Source organism: Myotis brandtii, unplaced genomic scaffold, assembly GCF_000412655.1.
Source record: "Myotis brandtii unplaced genomic scaffold, ASM41265v1 scaffold422, whole genome shotgun sequence".
Lineage (NCBI taxonomy): Eukaryota > Metazoa > Chordata > Mammalia > Chiroptera > Vespertilionidae > Myotis > Myotis brandtii.
This window is the reverse complement of record NW_005366171.1, coordinates 1,422,784-1,435,425: the sequence shown is the minus strand read 5'-3', so window position 1 is coordinate 1,435,425 and position 12,642 is coordinate 1,422,784. Positions and strand designations below refer to the sequence as shown.

Genomic DNA, 12,642 nt, shown 5'->3' with positions numbered 1-12,642 from the left:
TGCCTGGCTGCTGGCTGCCATCTTGGTTGGCAGTTAATTTGCATATCTCGCTGATTAGCCAATGGGAAGGGTAGCGAAGTTACGGTTAATTACCATGTTTGTCTATTATTAGATAGGATAAGCCAGGCAGTGAGGGGCCAGTACAGTGGTAAACAAGAAAGACAAAGTCCTGCTTTAGGACTGTGTCTAAATCAGGAAACAAGTAGAGAAATAAATAATATATCACATTTAACACAGCCTAGCATAGCATGGGTATTCTCTCATTACCTAGCGTTTCTCTCCCATTTTCTGCCTAAAATGAGTACATTTTAATGATAATTTATTCTGTTCTACCCATGCAAACAATCTTTGAAATTCTTACTCCCTATGTGTCATGGAATGACTTGTTCTTTCAATGCTTGGCAAGGTTAGAGACACTGGTAAACATTTCCCTTCTCTCAGATCCCTGAGTGTGGGATGTTAAAAGGAGGTGGTTGGTGAGCAAGATAATCTTCTATGTGAGGTTTCCCATCCTTCAAACTTGTTGTTTCATTTAGTCCAGGTTTCTCTGTGACTTAAAGCAGAGGGCGCAAGCTAATTGAGAGTATATTTTGTTTGATTCATGCTGTTTTCTTAAGTTTTTTTTTTTAAACTAAATTAGTTGCCAATGTTTTAAAATTGAATTTATCGCTTGATTTTAGAGAGAGGGAGAGAGAAAGTAACATCAATTTTTTTGTTTTGTTTTTGTTAATCCTCACCTGAGAATATTTTTTTCCCATTGATTTTTTTTAGAGAGAGTAGAAGGAAAGGAGGGAGGGAGAGAGAGCAACATCAATGCAAGAGAGACATCGATTGGTTGCCTCCCACATGTGTCCCAACCTGGGCCAGGATGGAACCAGCAACCCAGGTACAGGTCGTTGTACTGGTTGGTGGTAATCCAACCTGTGACCCTTCCATGTGCAGGCCAACATTCTAACCACTGAGCCAAACCAGACAGAGCTGTAGCATCAGTTTGTTGTTCCACGATATATGCACTCATTGGTTGCCTCCTGTATGTGCTTTGACCAGGGATTGAACCTGCAACCTTGCCATATTGGGATGATGCTCTAACCAATTGAGCTATCTGGCTAGGGCAATCTTTTAAAATTTAAATAAAAATCTGAGTTTCTGGAGTTTTGAAAAACTAAAGTTTGGGAACATTGACCCATATCCTTTTAGGTGAATATGTCTGGCCCCTGTAGGTATTTGAATTTGGAAGGGGATAGAAAATAAGTCATTTGACCTATGTTTCTCTGTCTCTCTCCCTTCCTCCCCCCTTGTCCCTAAATCAGAGACTCATTGCTTGGCTGTGCCTTTAATTTAATCTTTATCCTCACAGAGTTACTCTAATTGCTTTTCTAAGACAGGAATTAAATACTTATTTCTTTATATTTTTACTCTGTGTAGAGTCTACTGGTGTTGGAAAGCCATGCCACCTCCTTTTATTCCCAGAATTGTTATTCACAGTCTAATGCAGCAGTTCTAAAAATATGGTCTATAGACCTATGAGAGTCCTAGAGACCCTTTCAGGGAGTCCACAAGGTCATAATAATTTTCATAATAATACTAAGATATTATTTGCCCCTTTCACTGGGTTGACATTTGCATTGATGGTGCCAAAGCAAAGGCCAAAGATGGTGTGTAAAATTGCTGGTACAAGTCATTGTACACTGCAAGGCATTTGCATTAAAGAAGAAAAGAAAAAAGTCAGTTTCACTTAAGAATGTGGAGTGGGGGGTATTCGGGGGAGGGGGAAGCTGCCAATCAGTGGTTCTCTCATTGTTGACCTCCCTCCCTTCCTTTCTTTCTTATATTTTTAATCATTGTTGATGTTTCTTTCTCTCCCTCTCCCTTCCTCTTTGAAATTAATAAAAATAAATTTAAAAAAGAATTTCCATGATGATGCCCTGGCTGGTGCTCAGTTGGTTGGAGCATCTTCCCATACAACCAAAATGTTGCGGGTTCGATTCCTGGTCAGGGCACATACCTAGGTTGTGAATTTGATCCCCAGTTGAGGCATGTAGGGAAGCAACCGATGTTTCTCTTTCACATCGATGTTTCTCTCTTTCCCTTCCTCTCTCTCCAGTCAATGAACATATCCTTGGGTGAGAATAGAAAAAAAAGAATGTCCGTAATAAAGCAGTAAATATTTTATTAAATCTCAATCCTTGAATACATGTCTTTGTAATGCTCTGTGTGAAAAAATTGCAAGTATGCAAAAAGCGCTTATGCTGCTTGTGCTACTATTTGAGTTGCAAGCTGAACTAGCCTTTTTTTTTTGGTGGAAGGGTAGAACACCAGTTTTACTTGAAAGAACAACTGAAAGATAAACTGGTTATTCAGGCTTGGGAGTTTGGTAGATATTTTCTCAAACATGAAGTGAGCCAAGGAAAAAGTTTTTTACTTCAAGGAAAAAACTGACAGTATTTGCTGCCAATGATAAAACTTGAGTTTTCAGGCAAAAAATAGAATTCTGGGAGAGTTATAGCTATTTCTTTGAGTTTGACAACTTTCTAATAGTTAAAGAATTTTCCATGAGATTAGAGGTGCTATTAAAGAGTGTATTGTTGTTTTTGGTTATTGTATGATGAAACATGTCAGTATTTGGAGCATCTGCATAAGTTGTTGAACCAGTATTTTCCAAATGACCATGCTTGGTGTTATGAAATTATGTCTGGGTAAAAGAGCAATTCATAGTACAAAATTCATAGTGGAATTTAAGTAACAGAGATTCCACATTGCAACTAACCTTTAAGAAACTGCCCCTTGGACCACCGAGCCGCCCCATTAAGAAACTGCCCCTTGTTGAATTTTGGTGTAGTATCAAAGAGCAATAGCCACAATTATCTGATAAGGCTATATTGAAATATTGCTATCTTTCCCAACTGTATAACTGTGTGAGGCTGGATTTTCTTCATATACAGTAAACAGAAAAACATAGACCAGATTGACTGCAGAAACATGTATGGAAATCCAGCTCTTTTCTATTAAGCCAGACATTAAAGGAAAAACAATGTCACTCTTCTCACTAAATTTATTTTTTTTGAAAATTGTTATTTTTTCCTAGTATGTTATTCATGTTGACATGTAATAGGTTTATTACTTTGTAATGAATTAATATTTTAAAATTATCTCAGTTTTAGTTTATATCATGGTAAATAGCAATAGCTATAACCCACATAAACAAAGTCTCTTTGGGGTCCTCATTAATTTAAAAATGTTCAGGGGTTCTAAGACCAAAAAAGTTTGATATTTTCAGTCTAACAAAATAAACTCGGCTATTTAAACCTTCTAAGGGAGACTGCCCTCACCTCCACTGGGTCTGTTACTATGGGTGCTGTCTGGGAAATAACTTCCCTTAGAGCCCCACAATGAAGTAGAGGTGAAGTCTACCCATTACTTTATTTAGTGGCATCTTGCTGGGCCTCTAAGCAGCCAGGCCTCTCCTAGCCCCATCACCTTTTGTCCTTAATGGACTTGGCTCCCAAATCTGTGGACTGAAGTGAAAGTTCTCTCAAACTTGCATAATTACAGAGCTCCAGATTGGAATGAAATGATTTTTGTTTTGTTTCTTAAATAAGTACATATACAAAATTAGGCACACTCCATTTGTTCTTATACAATTACAAAACTGAATTGCCGCTATAACTTAAATGTGATGCTTCCTTTTGGGCTAAGTTTGGCAAATGTACCTTCCCATCCCCACCTCCACCAATGATCAGGGCCCAATTTCCCCACCTCCTTTGAAACATTCATCATTGTGTTCCTAATGTCATTTATACTTCATGTGGCAAGAGTGCATCGTTTATATATTAAGTCTTCCCCTTTCTCTTTTCATCAGCCTGAGATAAAGTAGTACTTGGTATGAACTACCAGTAGATCCTAAACTCTTAACGCTGCCCCTAAAATCTTGTCATGGATATGTAGATGACTCAGAATATTTATACTTTAAAAAACACTTATCAGAATGAAACACTACTTTTAAAAAATTATTGGAGAGAACTCATGAAAATATGTGTGTGGACCTCAGTTTGAATAACATTTCAGTAGTTAAAGACTGGAATCTGGAATGACTGACCTGGTTTGAATTTGAATTTGAACTCTGCTATTTATCATCTGTTTTGTGCAGTTACCCAATCTCTCTGATCCTCAGTTTCCTCAGCCTGTCCCTCATGGTTTTATATAACCCTATCTCCAAGGGTAGCTGTGAGGATTGAGATACGGCATATGAAACACCTGGCATAAACTTGGCATTTAATAAATTTCCTTTTTTTCCCCAAAATGAAATCTTGGATTAAGCTTGTCCACTAATAAAGAGGCAGAGGTAAATCTGGGACACTTTTGAAGGCAAACAAACGCTGTAAGAAACACACAATCTAGCTTTGTTTTCCACAGCAGAGATGCTAGGTTCTGTCTTTGGGCCCGAGTGAGAGGTTGAGGCTGTGCCATGATGTAGGGCATGAATTCCAGTTCTGGGGAGGAACATGGCCTGGACTTCTGAGGCCTTGATCTCTGAGTCTTCTCTGGCCTGTCCAGGAATATCCCCCTTCCAAAAGAAATAAATCATTCTGCTTTTTAAAAAAGTTCATTTTTAGAGAGAGAGAGAGAGAGAGAGAGAGAGAGAGAGAGAAAGGAAGGAAGAGTGGGAGGGAGAGAGAAATAACAATTTTTTGTTCCACTTATTTATGCCTTCATTGGTTGATTCTTGCCTATGCCCTGACCAGGGCTCAAACCCACAACCACCTGAGCTACTCGGCCAGGGCAAATCACTCTGCTTTGTGCTTCACTTACAGGGAGCAGAGCTTGCTCACTCTACACGCTGCTTCACGCCTGAGGATATCAATGGAAAAGCCCCAGTCCCGGGCACAGGCATGGGCCTGGATATGGACGTGAGCTTTATGGGACTGCCACTAGTTGACCAGAAACACAGCAGTGGACAAATGGAGGCTGTGGTACTGACTTGCTCGTTGTGCCAACAGGACCTGCAATATGTGGGTGCCTGGCTCCTCCCCTGCCAGCATTTGATCTGTAAGGACTGCTTCCAGGGCTTGATCCAGGAGCTAGGGCAGGTTTCCCAGACTCATGGGACTGTCCCAGAGGGTAAGTACAAAAACAGGACAGGTTCACCTCCTTCTGTATAACAGGTTTCTCCTGTTTCAGAGGAACTGAATTTCAGGTGTAGAAAAAGAATCAGGATTTAAGTGCCCAAGGGACAGTCATTGCTAAAAGCAACTCTTTGGGGAATCTCTGAGACAAAGCAAATCCTCTTGATACCTAATATATCTGTTTTGTAAACTGGGACTTTTCATGTTTGGGATTTCCTTAAATTGGTGGCAGACCAAGAAACCAGGGAAGGTTTTGATCCAAGGTTTGGCTGACTCCTCAGGTGGAAAGGAGGGTCCTGGCTCACTAAACTTCCGAGGCAAGGAAAATGGGCTGGGTTCCTAGGATGGGTCAGGAATGGATTTTGAACAGACACACTGACTAGTGAACCATTCACCACCTAAGCTGCTGCCCGGCAGGGAGGAGGAGCTTGTGTCTTGCTTCTGCATTTCAGGTTTCCTAGGAAACAATCTCCGTGAGAACTGCAGGTCCCTGGAGACAGGAATCAGGTCTCTTCGTTTCGGTATTGTAGCACAGGGCAGCGAATAGAGGTGCAACAAGTATTTGTTGAATGACCTTAATAGGATGAGAAAGTCAAATAAGTTGACATTGTTTAGAAACATCATTTTTTATTATCAAAGTGATTTGTAGCACAAGTCTAGGCTCTCTTTGAGGCAGTATAACTTCACATTTGTCTTTAGATCTGAATTTTGAGCCCTCTAAACTCTTGAGGAGGCTACCTAACCTCTCTGAGTCTCTGTTGAGAGTTTGGAGCACAGAGAAGATTGGGTCTACTTTGAATTTTTATATTAATATCTGATTTTTAAATGTATAATTTAAACTATTTTTCCTTAAACTTTTGATTTTTAGCTTAAAAATATTATTCTGTTTATAAATGGCAAATTTTAACATCGTCTTTAAGGGCCTTTCATTAATATTTGAACATATTTACAAGCTTAGTATTTGCTTTTATAAATTAAATGTATTTTGTTTTTAAGTAATGCAATTGTCTAGCAAATAAGCATTCCTAATTACTTAAAGAACTCTTAGAAATCCAATAAATTAAATTTATAAATATGATGAATCTTAAATATATCTTAAAAGTTCCAGCAATGTTGGGTTAATATCCAGAATATATAAAGAAACCCCAACATCTCAACAATAAAAATACAACCCAGTTAAAAATGGCAAAGGACCTATATAGACATTTCTCCAGACAAGATAAACAAATGGCCATTAAGCATGTGAAAAGATTCTTAATATCACTAATCTTAGGGAAATATAAATCAAAACCACAATGAAATACCACCTCATATCCATTAGCTATTATTAAAAAAAAGAACAGAAAATAGTAAGTGTTGGTCAGGATGTGGAGAAATTATATACTGTTGGTGGGAATATAAAATGGTAAGGCCTCTGTGGAAAACAGTATAGTATTTCCTAAAAATATTTAAAAGCAAAATTACCATATGGTCCAGAAACTCCACTTTTGGATATATACCCAAAAGAATTAAAAGTGGAGATTCAAAGAGATATTTGTATACTCATGTTCATAGCATTATTTTCCATAGCCAATAGGTAGAAGTAATCCAATGGGTGAATGGCTTAAAAAATGTGGTATGTACATACAATGGGATATTATTCAGCCTTAATAAGGGAGGAAACTCTGACACATACTACAACATGAATGAATCTTGAGCACATTTTGCTAAATGAAATAAGCCAGTCACAAAAAACAAATGCTCTAGGATTCTACTTATACAAGGTACCTAGAGTAGTCAAATTCATAGAGACAGAAAGTAGAATGGTGGTTGCCAAAGGCTAGGGACAAGGGGATATGGGACTTACTGCTTAATGGTATAGTTTTAGTTTTTCCAATTTTAAAATGAGGTGGTTGTTTTGGGGTGCCTTTTTGTTCTGTTGATAGTGTCCTTGGATGCATAAAAGTTTTTAATTTTGATGAAGTCCAATTTAACCTATTTTTTCTTTTGTTATCTGTAATTTTGGTGTCATATCCAGGAAGTCATTGTTAAATCCATTGTCACGAAGCTTTTACTCTGTTTTATTCTAAGAGTTTGATAGTTTTAGGTATTATGTTTAGGTCTTTGAGCTCACCTATGATTTTTAACAAGAACTAATATGCATGTCTCAAGGTTTTGTTTGACTCTAAAATCAGAAAACTAAATTTATACTAATGATAATAATCAGAATCATAATGTTTGTTGCCAAGTTTTCCAAGTGCGATGGAGACCAAAATCATAAGCTTTGTGTCATTATATCTGGGCATCTGGGTCCTAATATGCCTGCCACTTAATAGTTAGATAGCCTGGGCAAGCTCTCTTACCTGTAAAATGGGTATGATGATAGTAGTGATTAACTCAGGATTATTGTGATTAAATGAGAACATACATATAAAACATTCTGTACTATGCTTAGGATATAGTAAGAGACCAAGAAATGTGAAAAAAATACTATTATTTAGAATTTGTGAAACTGAAAAATATCTGTTAGATGCAAATATGATTGTTTTGGAACCAGAGGGGCAATTTCTTGAATATATTGCATCTTATATGTTTTTGTATGCCCTATGGTCTGAGTAGGTCATTGTTACCTTCCATATTTGCATTTATGGGTGAAGAGTGGAATAATCTTCTACTGGTTGGAGGTTTTAGGACTCTATGATGATGTGTGGTACTTGTTGGTTTGTCTGTCTGTCTCCTTCACAAGTATTTATTGACTTTTGTGTACTGAGCTTTATGGCATTTAGGGTACAGATATAAAAAGACAGGGTCCTTGCCTTCAAGGAACTCATACTTTATTGAAGGACAGATTCATAAAGAGATGATAATCATCAGTGTGGCAGGGATGTGAAGAGAAGATTGTTTCAAGTCCAGGCAAGGGAACAGTACCTCTGAAAGGTTCGTCAGGCACCAGGACTGGTGGATATCAGTCGCTTACTGAATGTTTCTGAAGGACTAAAAGAATGGCACCCAAATGAGCTCTCCCATAAAAAGAAGAGCTGTCACCTATTTCAGGTAAGACTAGTGAGATACCCAATCCCTGAACTTAGATTTCTGGTCCATAATTTGGGAAGCCATGCTTTGGGAGTCTGGTTCTTTGGAAAGAACTTTTAGCACGGCCACTTGATCCAGCAGAGAAGGAACACAGACTTGCTAAAAGGTTTATCCTATTTCTGCCAATCTGGGGTTTTCAAAGGTAAAATATGGGAGAAGGAGCAGATTATCAGATCAGCTCAAATTCAAGTTCACTTATCCTCAAAGCTTGTGATCTACACTGTAGCACTTTGCTTGGGGAGATTCCGTGCTTACTGGAATCCCTGAACTGATGGGAGACTCCATGGAAAATCCTTGAGGAAAGAACTAACTCTGCAGCCTGAGTCATCAGGTGCAAATCTTTAATTAATGCAGACATAGCCTAGCTGAGATTCTCCCCCAGCAGCTCCATCACACTAGGAAATGGCTCTGCATCAGGTCTCAGGGCTCTGAGGAAACCAGCTGGGCCAGGTATTCCAACGCTAGTGATGGGGACCAGAGCAAAGGCAGTAGTGTGCTTAGCCATGCAGTGGGATGACCGGAGCTACAGGCTCTGTGCAGAAAGGCTGAATCAGGAGGTCACGGTTCAACTCCTGGTCAGGGCACATGCCTGGGTTGTGGGGCATGCAGAAGGCAGCTGATCAATGATTCTTTCTCATCATTGATGTTTCTATCTCTCTCTCCCTACTTCTCTGAAATCAACAAAACACACACACACACACACACACACACACACACACACACACACACAATAACATCAAATAACCACCATAGCCTCGAGCTTTCTGAAGCTAGTGACAGGTGACAGCATGTCTGTTGTAAATTGCAAATGCTGAAAGGGGGAGCAATCTCTCCCTCAGTGGGCAGGCACTGGGGCTTTGGGAAGATCCAAAGAGAAGGAACTGATGCAAGATGCTACAACCTCAGAGTCAGAGTGGGAAATGAGGCTTTTCTTAATGAGCAGCTCAGCTGGAGGGGCTCCAATGGCCTGGGGAGAGGGAGGAGGTGGGGGTTGGGGGTGAGGTCTCGGTTACAGGAGCTTGGCAGGCTGACTGCTATTTGCTTGTTCCAGGTGCTGAATAGTGTCCAACCGTTGTGGGGCCAGTTGTGGGTAGTGACCCAGACCTCCCCGGTGGAGGTCAGGTTGCTGAGCTGGGCTGAGCTGGGTGTGCAGCTGTCCCAGAAGCTGGAGCTCTGGAACCCTATCAGCAAGCTGGCTTTTTAGTTCAAGAACAGTTTCCTCACGTAATTGGCTCTCTAGGGCACTGGGACTGGCACTGTGCACCTCAGAACAATACCTGTTACTGGGAGAGCAATTCCTCTGGTAATAGGAAGGAGGCAGGCTGTGTTTTTGGGAAAGGTTATAGCTAGATTTGCTGGTGGAGGGAGTTCATGGTCGCTGTGATTGAAGGACAGGATTTGGAGGAGTCCCTTGTTTGCTGGAACTCTCTCATTCAAGGGGGATCAGTCATAGTTGATACTGTGGAGGATGGAAATCAGGAAAAACCCTTGGAGCTTATCTCTAACCCCTCACTGCATAAATGAGGCATCAGGAGTCCAGAAAGGGCTAGAATCCTGCTTAATATCACATAATTAATCACTTATAGAACCAAAACAACAACAACAACACAACTACAACAAAAAAACAGCTCTCTTGCCTGCCAGTCCAGGGCTTGCCTGGGCTTGAGGGCCAGTAGGAACTGCACACCTACAGTAAGAACTCTGCTGCCCTTGATTCCCCCACTGTCTCTCTGTCTAGGCCCACGTGGAAATGGGGACAGTGGCTTTGCATGGAGTATGTCAGTACATCAGTCCTTGGAAGAGAAAAGAGATAGAGGTGCCACTCTGCCAGATGAGAGGAGCTCAGATTCATCCTACGTGTACTTCCTGCATTCCACCTGCATGGGTTCTTGATCTGGCACAGATAGCTTGTTTCACAGTTGGGTGGTCCCCAGGAGCATGGGCTCTGAAAGTTGTGGACCCTTCATGTCCAGTGTCAGCCTGTGACCTGGCCTTCATGCCCAGATTCTGACTCTTGGCCAGATCTGCTGCCTGGCCCTGCCGCACAGTCCCCAGATCCATTGGCCTGATCTCACTTTACCTGTTGCCTCTGTGGGTGATTCTTCCAGCTCCTCTAGCTTCAACCCTGGTGATCACTCTCTTTTATTCTGGGCCTGCATTTCTGGTTATTTAAAGAATCCGAATTGCTTGCAGTTGAGAACAGAAACTTAGCATGGCCTTCCAGACCAGGGGTGCTCAAACTTTTTAAACAGGGGGCCAGTTCACTGTCCCTCAGACCGTTGGAGGGCCGGACTATAGTTTAAAAAAAAACTATGAACAAATTCCTATGCACACTGCACATATCTTATTTTGAAGTAAAAAAACAAAACGGGAACAAATACAATATTTGTATTTGCATGTGGCCCGCGGGCCGTAGTTTGAGGACCCCTGTTCCAGACTGTTCCAGTCTGACCCCAAACTAATTTTAGACCCTCATCTCCTGTCATTCCTCTTTATGACCTAGCTTTACCAATCTTTCCTCAAGAGTCCTCACATTTTGACATCCAAATTCTCTGTTTATGATGTTCCTGCTTCCTGAAATGCTCTTTCCTTGTTAGTAACACCCTACCCCAAACTAAAGGTCCAGCTCAAATGTGACTCCGTTATCAGAACTAGAGCACATAGGGATGTGGGTTGACTTGAGAATAAGTAGGATCCCCATTATCAGAACTGAATCCCAAAGTGTGAGGCTAGAACAATTTAAGTGGTTGTTGCTTTAGGCCCAGGGGTCAGCAAACTTTTTTGTTAAGGGGCTAGACAGTAAATATTTTTGGCTTTGCAGGTCATATAGACCATGTCACAATTACTCAGCTTTGCCATGGCAGTACAAAAACCACCGTAAACAATATGAAAAGGAATGGGCATAACTGTTCCAATAAAACTCTATTTATAAAAACAGGTGAGCTGTAGTTCTCTGACCCCCGTTTTAAGCTCTGCCTGGGGAAATTGCGTGGGATTTGAACCTCTGGGTGACATCAAGTAGGAAATAGCTGTGTAGGAGCCAGGCAGAGCCAAAAAAAAAAAATATATGGTAGGGGGAGTGTTAGGAGGGGGAAAGTGGAGGAGAGATCAGGAGGAACAGGAAGGAGTTAATTTTGGCTAGAATATAGGACTGCTTGAAGGAGAGAAGTGGGAACTCAAAAAGAAATTAGGGCCACATTGTGATGGGCCTCAACCAATTTAAGCTATTCTGTAGACAGTGGGGAACCATTGAAGGTCAGTGGAATATAATCCAATCTATATTTTTAAAAAGTCATTCTGCCTCAGAAGAGTGTTTGGAGGAGACAAGACTGGATGCAGAAAGACTTGCTAGGAGGCTACTCCAGTTGTCCAGGCCATTGGTTCCAGATCACGCAGGTACTTGAATCAGAGCTGGTCTGGATGCTTAAGAATTACTTGTGAAACTTGGTGAAAATATAGATTCCACACCTATTCCTAAGAGATTTGGATTTGGTTGATTTTGGGATTTCTAACAAACACTCTGGATTTGTGAATCGCTGATCCAGCAAGGCAGGATGAGGCCCCATCTTAAGAGGCTATGGGTGATATCACATGATCTCACTCATTTATGGAATATAATGAACATAAACTGATAAACAAGAAGAGATCCAGAGACAGAGAAGCAATCAGACCACCATCAAACTTCAGAGGGAAGGTAGGGGAGGGTGGGGGTAGGGGGAGAGATCAACCAAAGGACTTATATGCAAGCATATAGGCCTAACCAAAGGACACCGACAACAGAGGGGTGAGAGCACGAGTGGGGGGGGGATGAGGGGTAATGTGGGTATAAGGACACATATGTAATACCTTCATCAATAAAGAAATTAAAAAAAAAAAGAGGCTATGGGTGCCAGGGAAAGGAGAGCACAGGTAAAATGGGATTTGGCAGCTGCCCTCTTCGTCCTCCTGTTACCTGCCTCTGCTTGTGACAGGCCATCCATTTGACTTCTTTTTCTTCATACACCACCACTCCCCCTAACATTCCATTTTGGTTATATTCTATCAGTTCTCGTTGAGATGACTCTTCTGTCCCTTTCTTTCCATTTCTGCCTTGTTCAGGGTCCCATTAATGCTCAACTACCCAGGCCTCCTCCCTGACCGCCCCTGTCAAAATAATCATCAAGCCAAACTCTTTCTCTCTCCAGAACCTTTTTGGGCTGCCTTTGCTTTCAGGACAAAGGCCAAGCTCCTTAGCTTAGCATTCGGAGCCTTTCAGGAGCTTACTGTCCTGCTAATTTCCAATCTCATTCTGTGCCACTCCCCCTCTGTGCTTTTGAAATTTTCCTGTACTCTGTACTTTTGCAATTATCTTGTAAGTTTTGCCCCATTCTGATATTTTTGCTTCAGTTCGATCCTATTTTTCCTTTTTGCTTTTTTCCCCTCCCTGCTCCTGTATGAATCTCCCTCC

At 41.0% G+C, this 12,642-nt stretch overlaps 1 protein-coding gene across 1 annotated transcript in view; it reads left to right on the top strand.

The window, feature by feature from the left end:
• The window catches only part of TRIM66 (tripartite motif containing 66), a 55,654-nt gene that overhangs the window by 3,881 nt on the left and 39,131 nt on the right, over positions 1-12,642 (top strand). The window contains exon 2 of the mRNA XM_014545841.1: positions 4,812-5,118. Within this exon, the coding sequence (XP_014401327.1) occupies positions 4,890-5,118 (229 nt within the window). The 5' untranslated portion in view covers positions 4,812-4,889. The remainder of the gene's footprint in view (positions 1-4,811; positions 5,119-12,642) is intronic.